Here is a 17,458-nt window from a genome sequence, read left to right as displayed (position 1 = left end):
AGCCTCCCTGTACAGACATGTGGGGGGGCACAGTGTGGCTGTGGGGGTGCAGCATGGCCGCAGTAGCCAGCCCAGGGGGGAAAGGGGGCACGGCGTGGCTGGAGGAGCCAGGGGGCGTGGCCAGAGGAGGAGCCAAGGGGGGTGCCTTTTTTATGTTTGCTTGCTCTCCCTGCTGTTAGAACCTGGCTACGACACTGACTGAAATAATAGTAATAGGATGTTAAGTATCAGAGGGGTAGCCATATTAGTCTGGATCTGTAAAAGCAGCAAAGAATCCTGTGGCACCTTATAGACTAACAGACGTTTTGGAGCATGAGCTTTCGTGGGTGAATACCCACTTCGTCGGATGCATGTAGTGGAAATTTCCAGGGGCAGGTATATATATGCAAGCAAGCTACAGATAACGAGGTTAGTTCAATCAGGGAGGATGAAATTTAATAGTGAAAATTGCAAGGTCATGCATTTAGGGATTAACAAGAAGAATTTTGGTTATAAATTGGGGACACATCAGTTTCAAGTAACAGAGGAGAAGGACCTTGGAGTATTGGTTGATCACAGGATGACTATGAGCCGCCAATGTGATACGTCTGTTAATAAAGTTAATGCGGTCTTGGGAGGCATCAGGTTAGGTATTTCCAGTAACGATAAGGAGGTGTTAGTACCATTACACAAGGCACTGGTGAGACCTCATCTGGAATACTGTGTACAGTTCTAGTCACCCATGTTTAAGAGGGATGAATTCAAACTGGAACAGGTACAGAGAAGGGCTACTAGGATGATCCGAGGAATAGAAAACCTGTCTTATGAAGGGTGACTCAAAGACCTTGGCTTGTTTAGCCTAACCAAAAGGCGGCTGAGGGGAGATATGATTGCTCTTTATAAATATATCAGAGGGATAAATTTCAGGGAGGGAGAGGAATTATTTAAGCTCAGTACCAATGTGGACATAAGAACAAATGAATATAAACTGGACACTAGGAATTTTAGACTTGAAATCAGACGAAGGTTTCTAACCATTAGAGGAGTGAAGCCTTCCAAGGGGAGTAGTGGGGGCAAAAGACATATCTGGCTTCAAGAGTAAGCTTGATTAGTTTATGGGGGGATGGTATGATGGGATAGCCTAATTTTGGCAATTAATTGATCTTTGATTATTAGCAGGTAAATATGCCCAATGGCTTGTGATGGGATGTTAGATGGGGTGGGATCTGAGTTACTACAGAGAATTCTTTCCTGGGTGCTGGCTGGTGAGTCTTGCCCACATGCTCAGGTTTTAACTGATCACCATATTTGGGGTCGGCAAGGAATTTTCCTCCAGGGCAGATTGGCAGAGGCCCTGGAGGTTTTCTGCCTTCCTCTGCAGCATGGGGCACGGGTCCCTTGCTGGAGGATTCTCTGCACCTTGAGGTCTTCAAACCACGATTTGAGGACTTCAATAACTCAGACATAGGTTAGGGGGTTGATACAGGAATGGGTGGGTGAGATTCTGTGGCCTGCATTGTGCAGGAGGTCAGACTATATGATCATAATGGTCCCTTCTAACCTTAAAGTCTATGAGGTAGTGAAAAACAATTAAGAAAGTTGTCAATGGTTGTATATAAATGATTAAGAGGTAAACAAAAGTGATAGAAGTTGGAACCAAAATATATAGGTACTAATACTTCATGGGAAAATCCTCAGTATTTAAAGTGTACCAATGTTACTATAGTAACAGTGTCAGGATAAATAAATCCAAAACTACTGAACAAGTTATGTACAACACTCTGCTGAATGCAGAAGCAGCTAAAAGGCTGATTTGTTTCTATTGTGCAATTAGGGTCTTGAATTCATTGTCAGATTATTAAATATGGAAAGACATTTCCATTACTACACCATTACCTGACAGATCATGCCCAGCCAAGGGGTAGAAATTCTTCAACCTATGAAGCACCAACTGAACCATAGCCAATCGCATCAGTGACCAACTAACAACAAGAAAATACTCATTAGTCATTGATTGACCTCCTACAACTTTAAGAAAGTGTCACTTAAAAATAAAACTTTAACTTCAACTTCTCTACTGTAGGAATATTTTTAAGCTTTTAACAACGAAAATATTATAAACAGTTAATAAACCATGAATATATTTAAAACCTCAAGGATACCTTGCATGCCAAAACAACTATTATACATAATAAAAAGACATTAAAGTATCATACTCATGAGTTATTTATAACAAAGAAAGAAGTTAAGGCATTCCTAGAAAATATATGCATTTCTTGAATGGCTGCCATATTATCGCTCACACTTCTGCAGTAAGTTCCCAGAAATGCACTATCAATGGTGTCAGAAAAAGTATGAGAATCTAAGTGATTCATACCTGTACGAATTTGAATTAGAGTGCTCCTGAAGGTGTAAATCTGATGTAAAATCCTCATCCTCATCATCACTTCCCTGACTCTCCTCTGAATCGTATTCCACTCTACTTTGTGAGGTTGGAAGAAAAGGCTAAAAAAGCATAGAAACAATATTTTAGTTCAGCAAAACTATCTGCCAAAACTGTGTTTCAAATACTGTTAACATGTATGGTAATATTTAAAATAAAGTTGTTATTCGTTAATTCTAATAACGTCAACCCTAATGGAGAAAACCAGTTTTTAAAGAACCTCATACTTCAGCACAACTGACTTCAAAACTAGACAAGTTACTCTATTTAGATAAAATACTTTACATTTTCAAAAGCTTAATTATTTTTCACTACTTGCGTTTCTGTAATACCTAAAAGCTCCAATCAGGACCAGGAGCCCTTTGCTAGTATCGGACGAAGACAAGAAGAGCATTTCTGCCTCAAAGATCTTGCAGTCTGATTCAGCACTAGACATGACATGCAAGGATAATGAACAATAGGAGAGAAGGGGTTTGGCGGAGGTGGCATGATGGAGGGTAGATGAGGTGAGCAATAAGATTACAGTTACTTAAACTAGATGCAGTACTCTCACAGCTTGATGGTTTTAAATCAATTGAAGCCGTTTTTATAGAAGTACCAACTATTCCCAGCCATCTCTTAACATAGTTACCATTAGCTGGCTGATTTCCTGCAGGCATAATACAAGTGAGTTCTGAGGAGGAATTTGCAGAAAGGATAGCAGCCTTACAGTTATTCCATGATGCATATTGCATTCAAGACAGCAACATGGAAGAAGATACAGAGAGGTTTCTGGAATAAGATCATACATCATGGAATGAGTGGATGTAGTAAAAGATGAGGGCAAGTAAGTAAGGACAGTCAGAGTTATGAAGGGTCTGGAAGGTGGTGATGAAGACTGAATTCTATGAGACTGAGACAGAAAAGCAGTGTAGTCATTCAGAGAATGGTTGAAGTGGTCATGTCAGCAAGCTAAGAGGTTGATTGAGGCCAGCGATACACAGACCTCAGTGGTTCAGGAGCCAAATTATCAATCAACATTATCCAAAAGAGCCACAGTAGCGTGAATTCATTGTTTCATTTACTCTCTCTCTATATACACACATATATAGCCAGGTGTGGGTCAGCCCCAGGCAGCACGGGGCTTGTGGGGGGGGAGTTAGCCCCAGCCCCAGCTGTGGGTGGCACAAGGCTGTGGGGAAAGACCCTGGTGCAGGCAGTAGAGCGCTCGGGGGGCATGGGCTCAGCCACAGATGCAGGCAGCCAGGGGTGGGGCATTGGTCAGCCCCAGTCCCGGGACGCATGGGGAGGGCGGCTGGAGCGAGCCTGCAAGGGGTGGGGGGTCCACAGCTTGGATGAGCCTCTGGCCGTCCTGTTTTTACTAAAAAACCACCAACCACTTCTCCACTGGAGCCCTCACGAGTAACACATCTGTCTGTAGGCTCTTCTCTTTCTGCCTGCCCCCAGTGGCAGCTTGCATTACTGTGCCTGACCTGATGGAAGTTCTGTGGAGCAGCTAATGCTACCCCGCTGCCATTAATGCGTGTTAAAAAAATTAACATGTTAAATTGTGTTGTGCATTAATCGCACGCATTTATGGCAGTTAATTGACAGCCTATGTAACATTACATTACACACACACACACAAAAATGAATGAACAAGAATTCTACAACTCATAACAGCATTCTGATTGGTTAATAATTAAATCACACGGTGTTTTCACATCATGCAAAAAGCTGCAGGAGACATTAAAGAACCACTTGTGGATCCAAAGCCTCAATTGAGTATCACTGATCTAGGCAGTTTTTAATGGCCTAGAAGGGGGTGATGAGTGTGCCAGGAAAGCAGAAGTTACAGTAATCAAAGCTGAAAATGAGGAGAGTCTGTAAGAAAGTTTTTGCTGTTCAGACAGACAAAGGATCTGATTTTAAGAACTACAGCAGATGAAGAAACAGCATCATTAGCTCAGCCCACCTTTGAAACAGGTAACTATTATTCCAACCTTTGTGATAAGGAAACAGGCAAAATGACTGGTCTGCCAGACCAGGATTAGAATTCAGGACTTCCTAACTCCCTACTCCACCTCCGTTGCCCATGTTATGCTGCCTTTCATATATTTCATTGATTAGGAGGGTTTGACAGGAATTTTTACAATTTTCCATCTGGAGAGAAAATAAGGGTTCCTTTATCTACATTAAATTCAACCCCCATTGGCTGGTGAGGTCTCACAACACATTCTTACTATGAGTCTTCCTGAGTAGACCATCTAAGTGTAACCCATCTATTGAACTGATACCAATTTTGGCAATTATTTTTTGAATTGTGCACTGCAGAGTTCACATCAGGCAGTTTTTCATTTCTATTAAGCGTACAAGCCTCTTTGCTTAATATCTCATCTCAGAACAGAAGTTAAGCCTTTAATTCCCCCCCGACTTCCAGAAAACAGACAGACAGACAGACCATGCATCTGCAATCTCAATGAGCAACATTTTAGAACAAATCTCTTCATGCTTCACGAAGTCAAATCAATTCAAGGTAACCATTTTGCAAACAAGATTTTTTCAAAAAGCTGCAGCAAGCATTGTTTTATGACTACTTGGGATGTTATGAATAAGAGGAAGATAAAGTCTATGATTCTGTATAAGTTTTAAGGTCAGAAGGGACCATTATGATCATCTCATCTGACCTCCTGCACAACGCAGGCCACAGAATCTCACCAACCCACTCCTTATCAAACCTGTGTCTGAGCCATTTAAGTCCTCAAATCATGGTTTAAAGACTTCAAGATGCAGAAAATCTTCCTGCAAGTGACCCATGCCCGACGCTGCAGAGGAAGGCGAAAACTCCCCAGGGCCTCTGCCAATCTGCCCTGGAGGAAAATTTCTTCCTGGCCCCAAATATGGTGATCAGCTAAACCCTAAGCATGTGGGCAAGACTCACCAGCCAGACACCCAGGAAAGAATTCTCTGTAGTCACTCAGATCCCACCCCATCTCACATCTCATCACAAGCCACTGGGCATATTTATGGCTAATAGTCAAAGACCAATTAATTGCCCAAATTGGGCTATCCTATTATACCATTCCCTCCATAATCTTACCAAGCTTAGTCTTGAAGCCAGATGTTTTTTGCCCCCACTACTACTCTTGGAAAGCTATTCCAGAACTTCACTCCTCTGATGGTTAGAAACCTTCGTCTAATTTCAAGTCTAAACTTCCTGATGGTCAGTTTATATCCATTTGTTCTTGTGTCCACATTGGTACTGAGCTTAAATAATTCCTCTCCCTCCCTGGTATTTATTCCTCTGATATATTTATAGAGGGCAATCATATCTCCCCATAGCCATCTTTTGGTTAGGCTAAAGAAGCCAAGCTCTTTGAGTTTCCTTTCATAAGACAGGTCTTCCATTCCTCCGATCATCCTAGTAGCCCTTTTCTGTACCTGTTCGTTTGAATTCATCCTTCTTAAACATGGGAGACCAGAACTGCACACAGTATTCCAGATGAGGTCTCACCGGTGCCTTGTATAACGGTATTAAAACCGCCTTATCTCTACTGGAAATACCTCTCCTGATGCATCTCAAGACGGCATTCGCTTTTTTCACGGCCATATCACATTGGCAGCTCAGTCATCCTGTGATCAGCCAATACTCTGAGGTCCATCTCCTCCTCTGTTACTTCCAACTGATGCGTCCCCAGCTTATAACAATAATTCTTGTTATTAATCCCTAAATCCATGTCCTTGCCCTTTTCACTATTAAATTCATCCTATTACTATTACTCCAGTTTACAAGGTCATCCAGATCTTCCTGTATGATATCCTGGTCCTTATCATGCTATAAACAAATTGTAAATGAGGAAAAGCTAATTTCTGCTTAAAGTATTACTAATGCAAGAAGGAGCAATGAGTTTTGTAATTGTAAACATTACCTTTGCTATGAAATAGTCCCAGATACTAAGCTCAGGAGGGATAAACTTTTCCCTGTAAGATGGAGATTCTTGCTCTACCAAAGATGATGAAGCAGACTGTGAACTTTCTTTCGGAGAGATTTTTGATGAAAGCGTAAAACTTTTTTGTTGCTTCTTACCATTGTCTACAGAAGAAGAAACTAAAAAGACAAAAAATATGAAAAGGAGAAATGAATATTCATGGTAAAAGGATAAAACACACCTCTCTATTATATAATTTTCAAGATTTTCTTTTACCATCTCTTTAAAAAGTATTTCATTTTACTGTATTAATACTTAAACAGCATTTGAAACAAACCTCCCGAGTTTTCATATAGTGTTCTGTGTTAAAGGGGAAAACCACTAGTCTTCAAGCTTAAAAAAATCTCTAGTTAATTGAATCCTTCAATAAATAAGTTACTATTTATTAGGTTAATATCTTTAATTTCATAGTCAGAGATCATCAAAATGTATGCATAAAAGATGACAGTGTTACAGCTTTAGAATTCTTCTGATACAAGTGCTTAACCATGCAACTTTAATGTTGCATCGAACACTTATTTGGGGAGTGTTCACAGTTGCACAACTAACAAGCACCAGTCAGCAAAGGCAATATTATTCATTGATGTCTTTAGTTAGCTGCACACATGTAGGCTAAATAGACACTAGCTGACCAAATTTTTATAGGCTATGGGTTTTAGCCTCAATAGATGTTTGGAAAAGAGAGGGTGCTAACAGAGCAAACCATCTCTCAAAACTCACAAAGGTGCTCCAAATAATTAAGTAGTTTAAAAATCATGTCCAATAGGAAAGATTCTAGAGCTAAAGCAGGACAAATTTAATGTTCTAAATACAGCTACGGCAGATCTGAAAATCACCGATTGCAGCTAAACAGGAGTTTTTCTGGAGATGAGGAGCTATGGCCATACTCTGACAGGTCTGACCATTCCTTCTGTGCAACAAAGGAAAGAGGAAACCATCAGAAGAATAAGAGAACCCAGATGAAAGAAAACAGTTTCTCACCTTCTTATAATTGTTTATTGAGATGTGTTGCACGTGCTCATTAGACTAGATGTGCGTGCATGTCTCGTGTACAATGCCAAATAGTTTTGCATAATGGTACCCCAGCAGCAGCCACACCTGCTCTCTGGTATTACTTGTGCTTTGAACAGAGGGTATAATGGTGGAGCCACCTCACTCACCTTTCAGTTCCTTTGAACTGGACTCAGGAAATAGACTGATGCATTGAGGCAGGAGGGTGGGTTGTGTAATGGACATATGCAACATATTTCCAGGAAAAACAGTTATAAAAAGGTGAATAACCATTTTTTCTTCAACTGGTTGCACGTATCCATTATGTTGGCTGACTTCTAAGCAGTTTGCAATGGAGGTGGGGAGCTAGGAGTCTCACCAGAAGAGGGACAGCAGAACTGCTTTCCCCACATTTGCATCTTCTCTCAATGTGGTAGTAATTGCATAATGTCTAGCAAAGGTGTGGACTGAAGACCACATTACCACTCTACAGATGTCCACAACAGGAGTATTTCCCACAAACGCCACAGAGGCTGAGTATGCTTCAGCTGAAAGTGAACACAGTTTTTCTGGTGTCACACTGCCCTGTAGCACATGACAATACAGCGGATGACAGTTGTTCTGTTGCAGGATGTCTTTCATTCCACAAAAGGAGATGGACAGCTGAGTAGGGACCCAAAAAGGTTTTGCTCATTCCAGATAAAGGACGAGTGCTCAGTGTATATCCAGAGTTCATGGCTTTGGAAAGACTGGTAAATATATTTTGATTGGCTGAGGTGGAAATCAGATACTACTTTTGTTTAGGCTATGGCCTATGCTGTATATTGTCCTTGTTAAGGAAAGCATACCGAGGATCTGTCATTAGAGCATGTAGCTTCCTTACTCTTGTTGCTGAAGTGATGTCAAACTAAGCGGTAACAAGTAGTCAAAAATATTTGACTTGTAGACTGCGTATGACACTCCCAGAGACATGTTTCCACTTATTAAGTTAAGTAGCCCTTGTGGATGTGTTTTCTATTATTATGTAGGACATTCTGGACTGCCTCGAAACAGAGTGCCCTCCTGGGTTTACTCACAGAGGAACCGGGCTGTGAGGTGTAGTGACTGAAGGTTCAGATGCAATACCTGCCTGTGACTCCGGGATGTAAGGTCTTTGACTAAAAACAGGTAAGATTTGATTGATGGACAATGTGAGCATGTCTGAGAAGACTACCTTGCCCAGCCTACAACTGTTGTTCTGCCTCATTCTGGCTTCAACTTGACAATGACTTGGAAATCAGCAGCACTGGAGAGAAAGCAAAAAGCAAGTCCTTGTCCCTGGGAAGAGAAATGTATCTGATATGAACCCGGAGCTGTGATCTACTCTTGAACAGAGATGGGACATTCCCTGTTCTGACTGGTTGCAATTAAGTACTCCTATTTGAAATACTGACTTTAGTACAGTCATGTTGAGAGACCATTCATAATCCAAGAGGAATGACCTGTTCAGGGAGTCTACTAATCCATTCTGAACCCATGGTAGGTGTGATGCTAGGAGACAGAGAATTTCTGTACGCAGATGTTCCAAAGCCTGATTGCCTCCTGGCACAGACTGTTCAATTTGGCACCCACCCCGATTGCTGAAGTGTAACACCACTATGGTGGTGCTCTGCCCTGTACATATGAAGTAGAAAATGGTGGCATACTCTGGCGATGCCCAAACTCTGAAATGTTTATGTGCAGCCTGGCCTCCTGAGTGGACCACAAACCCTGAGCATGCAGGTCTCCCAGATGCACTCCCCACCCAATGGCTAAAGTATCCGTTACCAAAGTCATACAGAGAAGAGATTGGGAGAACAAGGCACCCCTACAGACATTGCCTTGGTTCATCCACCAATCTAGGGATGGTAGAACCTTGTCTGGAATGCATCCTAGTGTGTCCAAGGGATGTATCTGAGGGCGATACATTAACCTGAGCCTCTGTAATCCTCTGATATGTAGCCAGGCATGATGAAGGAAGAGGTCATATACATGTACTTGCCATATGCCCCAGGCACCTGCAGCAATTCATCGCTGAGGTCAAGCATGGCCCTTGGAGGACACACAAGTGTCTTGTAAAGCTACAAGACTTGGTATTGGCAGAAGAGTCTTCTCTAGAATCGAACCCAGGACTGCCCCAATAAATTTTATTCTCTTCATGAGTTTTGAGGATAGATTTCTCTTTGTTCACTTTCAAGGCTAAGAGCAAGAAAATAAATAGAGTGTTCGATTAACACTTCTCTCTACCTGTTGACAGGAGTGATCCCAGACCAGCCAATCGTCCCAGTACAGACATCTGTGGTGGAGGCAGGCTGCTACCACTGCCATGCATCTGGTAAAAACCCTTTGGGTAGAAGACAGGCTGAAGGGTATGAACTCAAAGTGGTCTCCTCCTCCCACAGACCGTAGAAATTTCCTGTGGTCGGGTGGACTGCCACATGGAAATATGCAGCCACTGAGCTGAGGGTCTTCTGGGTCTAGCAAAGAGATAATAGTTGCAAAAGAAATCATATAGTACTATAGCTTCTCTATGTACTTGTTTAAATTCCAAAGATCCAAAATGGGCCTCAGACTACCTTCTTGCTCTAGGTATTAGGAGGCAGCAGAAGTAGAATCCCATACCAGTACTGAGCAGGCACTTCTTCTATGGCTCCCAAGGAATGTAGATTCTGCACTTCCCACTCTATTACAGACATGGGAGATGGTTCCCTGATAAGTGAAGACAGGAACTATAGGGTACATCCTGATTCCCCCGTGCTTAGCAGCCACTTTTCTCAGGTGATATATTGCCACACATGGAAATAAGATAACTTGTTTCCAAAAAGGGGAAGATTTTCACTAAGATCTGATATATTGACCAGAGGAGGAGTCCAATGGACCGTTCTGAGGTGTGGGGCTTCTTAGCAGAAGCACTCCAGGTGGATAGCTGGGGCCTTCTCCTTTGCTGTTTGTGCTTTTGCCTGTACCCATCAGTCTTTCTACTGCCATGGTAGAAACACAAGCTGAAACTTGATTATCTTGGGGGCTAGCATGTACAGACCTAGGAATTTCAACACTGCCCTAGAGTCTTAATATATTAGTGCTCTTGTTCAAGGAGATAAAAAGGTACAGACTTCGAAAGTCAGGTCTTCAATGGTCTGTTGTACTTGAACAGGAATTTCTGGGGACCGGAGCCTTGACAAACACTACAATGGTTACTGCCATTGCCCAAACTGCAGCAGCTGAGTTCATCACATCCAGGGAGGCCTGCAAAGGAGCCAGTGCTACCAGACAACCTTCCACTAGGAGAGACTGGAAATCACCCTCGGAAATATCTGGTAACTTGTCAAGGATTTTGGTATGGCATTCCAACTGGAATAATAATAATGGTCCAAGAGGACCTGATAATTCTCTATAAGCAGCTGTAACTCAAAAAAAAGAGATCCAAGTTTGTGTCCCTTTCTTGGTGTTGCTTTTGCTCTGCCTTTGCAGTGTAGTTTATTAATTGTCACTGCTACCAGGAAGCTTGGTGTGCAGTGTTGATAAAAGCATTCATAGTCTTGTGATGAAACTTGGTACTTGTACTGGTGGCAAAATGCATGGAACGCAAAAGATGACGGGATTTGTCATAAAGCTTTACTAAGTTGCATGACTGCCTCATTTACAGGGAGAGCAACTTTCCCTGTTGTAGCAGGGTGTAAAATGTCTGAGTTTGTGGGAATTCTCCTCCTCAAACTCTGAGATCCCAGAGACAGCTTTTCAGAAGCTCCTGATAGGACTAAAAATCATGTATTACTGGAGAAGATGCTGCTGGTGCCAGTGTCTCATACAGTGATGAAGATAAGGTGTTCAGAGGAAGCAGGTTTGAACCTTCTTGAAGCTGGTCTTGAACTGCCAGTGTAGAAGGTCTTTCCAAAGCAGGCAATAGGTGGCCCCAATCCTCAGAACCCCAGGAGCTCTGTAGGAACAGTAGGTGGTCTGTCAGTACTGCGTGAAGAAACTTTCCCCCTCGGCAATATGTTTCCATGATGTAGTGTTTGCCAGGTAACAACTCTTTAGTATTTCCCCTCTCAAGGACCAATGGAGATGAGACACTGTAGATATCCCACCATGATAACCAGTAGGGTCAATGATGGGGCTGGTATGGTATCGGAGACCAACTGTGCCTAGACCAGGTAGTCAATTCCTTCGATCCACTTATCAGAATGACTTCTACGACAGCAGGAACGATGCCTCAGGATGCAATCAATTTCTGAAGTGGGTTTCCACTTCAAATTCTGAGGAAGAGTATAAATACTCTGAAGGCCAGCGGGAAGCAGTACCAGATGTCGTCGCAGGATATCAAGAATGTGATCTATGCCAGGCCTGTCATATGGGACTACAACATCAGGGGCTTCTGAGCTATTGTTACTGTGCATTGAGAGAGAACTGTTACCATTGGTGTCTGAGCCAAGATCTAGATTGCCTAGACCTGAAATCCCAGCTGCCAAACCAGATGCAACATGGATACCACCACAGACACAACATGCAACAGGCTTGGACAGGTACTGTCAGTCTGAGTAATTGGCAAGGGTGGTACTGAGAGCCTTAGCAGATCTTTTACAGCTACATATGCCTCCAGAGAGGTCAGTACTGAAATAGGCCTTTGCGCTGCATAAGTGGACAGCTCCAGCGTCAGCACCAAGGAAGTAGTTGGCCTCAACAGTCCCGGAATGGAAAGCCGAGTCAAACGTTCTGGCTTGACCGAGTCACTAGGATGGAGCCCTGTGGAATGGCAGGCCTAAGGGTGCACTCTGTCTTCAGTACCAGAGTGGCTAGCCTCTGCAGCTGAGGAGTCCCACACAGAGGACTATGACAACATGGAAGACATCCCCCTCTTCGGCTTTGGAGGCACCTGTACTTCTTTGAGGAATGTCCTGGCAAGGTTATCACCTCTTGTCTCTTTATCCAGTTAAGGCGAAGGGAGCACTCCCTATAGTCAACTGAAGCAGTAGCAATGCCAGGTGAGTAGTGGCCTCTATGAGGATGGACCTGAGGTGTTTTTCTTTCTGCTTTCTAGTTCTAGTTTTGAAACTCTGGCAAGTTGTTCACTCGTCTCCTATGTGACCTTTTCACAAGCATTTAAAATAGAGAGTGAGGGATGCTCACGGGCATGAACTTTTGACACCTGGAGCAGGACTTGATGCCAGGGGCCCTGGCACAGGCTCCCCCAGTACCAGGCAGAGCCCAATGTTCACTAACAATCAGATTAAACTATACAGAAAAGACAAGACGAAAAGGAGGCCCAAAGGATCCAAAATGAGTATCACAATCTAACAGCTATAAATGGCAAGTTCTCAGAGGAAATGAGCCAACAGCAAGTTCCGGCCACCGACGGTAAGAAGAAACTGAAGAATGGGCAGGGCCCTCATCCTTTGAACACCTGGCTCGAGGTACAAGGGACATGAGGGCGCAGGTATAACTGCCTGTATGGGAACCACTAGGGAAAACTCTGGCACCAGTGCATGAGACACACATACACCTAGTACAAAGGACATATGCAATCACTTGAAGAAAAAATGTTTATAATTATGAGCAGAGCTCATTTAAGGACAAGGAATTTTCTATTATGCATTTTGATTTAATTTTATTCTACATTTTCAAATGTTCGTAACACTGGGTAATGAAAACTAGATGTTTTCCAAGCCAATCAAAAGGCACTAAGCCCTCCAAGGAGTACTATCTGTCGCAAGTTTCAAGCTTAAGCTACTTTCTCCTACAGTCCTGTCTTAACAGTGGTTTAGTTTTGTTTTTTTAAAAAGGAGAACAATTTTTAACTCTTACAAAATTCAAAGTGGCTGAAGGGATTTTTTTACTCCCACTTCCAAAAAAGGAAATTTACCTTCAGGCAAAAAACAAAGCATGGAACGTTCCCACTGAAAACCATCAGAATCTAATGATCATGTGAAAACAGGAAAGGGTTGTTTCTCTTATGAAATGCTTTACAAACTAAACTGTAATGCATGCTTAACCCAGGATCTACTACAAGCAGATGACTAGACTTCATGTTGAACCTAAGATAGCTACTTTTGAACTGTGCATATTCTGTCACCACATTGCTACAATAGAACAGTGTGGCTAAGTAGAAACATATTTCCCCGTACGGATGCTATTTAGAATTCACTTACCTGCATTAAGGATGCAAATATATATGCTGTAACACGTTTCCTATTTTGTTGTTTAAAGATTATCAGCCAACTCAAAGAGCATGCACGTGCATCATTAAATATGTAATTTTAGCTTCAGCACAAAAAATGAAACTTACTCCAATGTTTAAATGAAGCAGAAAAAGAAAACTGTTTGATGATACAGAAATAAATATCAATTTGTAAGTTTTTTTTAAGAAGTATTTAAAAAAGAAATTGCTGTATTATCAGTTGCTATTTCTGATAATCTGTGGTGGCATTTTCCTCAATCATTCTCTAGCACTTTGCCAGCTAGCCCTTGGTCACTCATCTGATACTTTAGAGAGCTGAATTTAGAATGATTTTTAACTAAATATAGGTGACTTGAGACATACACCATGTGTGACCTATTTTTGTACATTCTCAAACAATCATTTGATAATCCTTTGAGTTCATAAGGATTTTTTTTAAAAAATCATTTATGTGGTAGGCTATGAAAGCTTGTCTCTCTCACCAACAGAAGTTGGTCCAATAAAAGATAATACATCATCCACCTTCTCTCTCTTGATTACATATCATTTAGGAGCAACTTTTAATAGTGAACTCAAATTTAGCGTGTATAGATAGCTACAGGCCAAAGTATGTCAATTTAAAAGACATTTGAGATTGTGGGTTTGAACTTAATTTTACTATACTCAGAATGTGAGAAAATGCATCTTCATTCCCAATAAATTAAATTTACAACACTGAGACAAGTTAGCAAATGGCACTCTTAAGGAGGTAAAAAAAACTACAGTATTTTTTTAAAAGCAAATTTAAAATAGGAAGCAGATTTAAAAAAAACAAAAACAAAACAGTCTGTGAATCCAGATGTCCTACTTTAGATTACAGTACAGAAGTTACACTAAAATGTAACAATGGAGTACCATGAATTGGTATAGGGACTGTTTCCAGTTTGGCAACATGCTGCCCAGTGTAAAAATCAATGGTGACTCAGAATACTTTTGTCTGGCTGAACACCAACCGTCAAAAATTACTACTATTTCTTGAAAAAAGAAGGATTTCTTGTCTCAAACAGCTGATTTGGACCTTTGTTCCTCTTTTTTCTGACTCAAGAAGTCCCATTCCCTATCTGCCACTAAGCAACTTCCTGTAGTACTTCCCTTTCTTGCTAGAGTCTGCTTTTTAGCCAAAGACTCCATTCCCTCAAAACAATCAAGAAGACTATAAAATTTAACAGCACCTGGTAGGGACCCTTAGACTGGTTATCTTTTTTGTAAAAAGTGAATTTACAAATTAAAACCAAAATTGTCCTTCCCTCAGCTGCTTCCACAGAGTTCTTCTCCACCCCACCCCTATCAGGAATCTGGACTATGCCTGGCAACACCCAGCACAAACAAGAGTGGGAATAATTTACATGGGAATTTAGAGGACACTGTCTGGTATGTAGTGTCATCAGTCCCATAATAAATAGAAAAAATGTTCATTGATTATCAGTTTGCTATCCAGAAGACAACTCATCTGCCCAAGACACAGAGACTGACAGAATAAGGTATGACTTTCAGAGGGCAGCCTCTTGTCCCCACCACTCACAGTCCTTCTGCAAAGTATATTTACATGAAGTACATAGCCACTTGAGTATGACAGAAGATGTCTTTCCCCACCCTCTCCCCATCCAAAAGCAGAAAGAGGAAGTCAGACTGCCAAAACTCTTGGTTTCTGTGCACGTAGTACATAATGGCCACAATGTCCAAGAAGTGCTTGAGGGACTTAGAAGAGGAAACATGAGGAAAAATGAATAGACTGATCCTTATGAAATCTCAAATTCACCTCAAGGAGGAAGCTGGGAGCCATACACATACATAATGTTCATCTTATTATGAGGATTAGTTTTACTAACACTGTGTAGACAATCAACGTGGGTTTTCTCTAATGGTCAAACCTTGAGTAGTCTATCTCCAACCCAGCCTTGTGGTACTACAGGTCATTTATGCAGTACTCGCCAAGTTCTGGTAACTGACTTCAGTTACTGGCAGACATGCCTCCCCATTTAGTTCCTACTCTTCTCTATTCTTCCACTCTCCTCCCACCCAACTCCACCAATATGGTTGGTCTCAAAAAAATGAAAGTTGCTAAAAATCCCAGTATTTAAAGTGGTCTGGGAGCTTTAGATACTAGGATCTTAAACACTTTAGACTTGGGGATGGGGGTGAACCACAGGTTCAATTAAAATAATTTATGAGAAATTTGGATAGTGTTTCATGATGGTGGTTTCGGTACTGCTGGTGCACATGGGCACTTGCTTCATATACATGCATTAGGTCTGAAGGGATGGCAAATCTGGCATTACAGTGTGGACTCCTCACAGAGTTGCAACGGCTTGGTCAGGGACCCGGTTCTCTGAAGTCTTGCGGTTGTGGAGACAGAGTCACAACAAAGGATGTCAAGTATCAGAGGGTAGCCGTGTTAGTCTGGATCTGTAAAAGCAGCAAAGAATCCTGTGGCACCTTATAGACTAACAGACGTTTTGGAGCATGAGCTTTCGTGGGTGAATACCCACTTCCTCAGATGCATGCATCTGAGGAAGTGGGTATTCACCCACGAAAGCTCATGCTCCAAAACGTCTGTTAGTCTGTAAGGTGCCACAGGATTCTTTGCTGCTTTTACAACAAAGGATGACGACTTTTTTCATTTTCCTTATAGACTGGCAAAGGAGGTACTCACATTCCTTTCCAACCCCTTAACTTGCCAAACAAACAGTTTCTTGAAAAGTTTTCTGAGAACAATGTTTTGTGGTTCAGTGATAAACTAAAGGAATCATTTTAATGTTCAAAATGTTTTCTGGTTTTGAAGTTTGTTAGTTCATTTTCTAGCACGTCACAACATTTGAGAACTGATGGCAAAAGTAAACCCTGATCAACAACAGTGAAGTGGCTCCATTTAATCTACAAGACAAGATGGACAGGTATCTGGGATCACAGAACTGTCTTTAAAATGTTTTAAAATTGTTTAATAAAAAGAAGGAATTATGAACCAAGCATATTTCAAGCTACTCAGGATTTCACTAGCACTCAATGTTCAATCCAAATTGTATCATGTTGACAGCAAACAGCAAAATTTTCATTATCATTCCTTAGTTTGTGGAGACAAATTAGTTGCAACAAGCAATTTTACTTATTTGAAGTCCAAAATGACTATTTGAATTAATGTTAAAAATCATTCTGACAAAAGGCTTGATTTCTGAGAAAATTCTTTGTTTTTCAGTTACAGTAGTATTCTATAGCAACTGAGCACATAAAATGAAGTATGGATTTCTAACTGTTATAAAACAAAAGCAAGTATCAAAATTATTCTGCAGAAATTTTATTATGGAGAAATTATTATTTCTCTATGTAAGTTGCATATAATTCAATCAGAAATTATTCAGGAAACTAGACTGAAGCTCTCCAAATGGTCCTGGAAATGTATCATATTTTTTCACCTACCCTTTTATCGTGAAGGATAACTGAAAGACTAATGCTTTATATACACAAAACAATAATTCCCAGGGGAGGGAAACATGCCAAGATATGTAAACTTCCATTAAATGCATCTCAGAAAATAATAATATTTGAAAAATATGTTCTATCTTTACTTAATGGAATTAAGGAGTCTATTTCCTTTGTGAGAAGTGATACTCAAAACACCTAAAGTAGTGTGAGGATGCTGCTTTATGTGCTTGGGGTGTAAACTATTTCAAGGCAATCTGAAGTTCGAACTATTATTCTTGGAAAATGAACAAAATAAACTTTAAAATGTGTTTTAAAATGTAACTGATATTTAAAACTACACATTTATTTCTGTCACTAGCTCTGAGATCTTAAAGAACACTTGAAAATTTTTTTCCCACATCAGCTTAAGTATATTCCATAAAAATA

The 17,458-nt window shown here is 41.1% G+C and overlaps 1 protein-coding gene across 3 annotated transcripts in view; it reads right to left on the bottom strand.

The window, feature by feature from the left end:
- The window catches only part of DMXL1 (Dmx like 1), a 155,269-nt gene that overhangs the window by 29,252 nt on the left and 108,559 nt on the right, over nt 1–17,458 (bottom strand). For all 3 annotated transcript variants that reach the window (XM_050945532.1, XM_050945533.1, XM_050945534.1), the window contains 3 exons: nt 6,331–6,509; nt 2,357–2,484; nt 1,876–1,961 (listed from right to left, as the gene is read on the bottom strand). In XM_050945532.1, coding sequence (XP_050801489.1) covers nt 1,876–1,961; nt 2,357–2,484; nt 6,331–6,509 — 393 coding nt within the window. The remainder of the gene's footprint in view (nt 1–1,875; nt 1,962–2,356; nt 2,485–6,330; nt 6,510–17,458) is intronic.

Source organism: Gopherus flavomarginatus, chromosome 3 (assembly GCF_025201925.1).
Source record: "Gopherus flavomarginatus isolate rGopFla2 chromosome 3, rGopFla2.mat.asm, whole genome shotgun sequence".
Classification (NCBI taxonomy): Eukaryota; Metazoa; Chordata; order Testudines; family Testudinidae; genus Gopherus; species Gopherus flavomarginatus.
The sequence above is the reverse complement of the archived record's forward strand: the minus strand, read 5'-3'. Positions and strand labels throughout refer to the sequence as shown.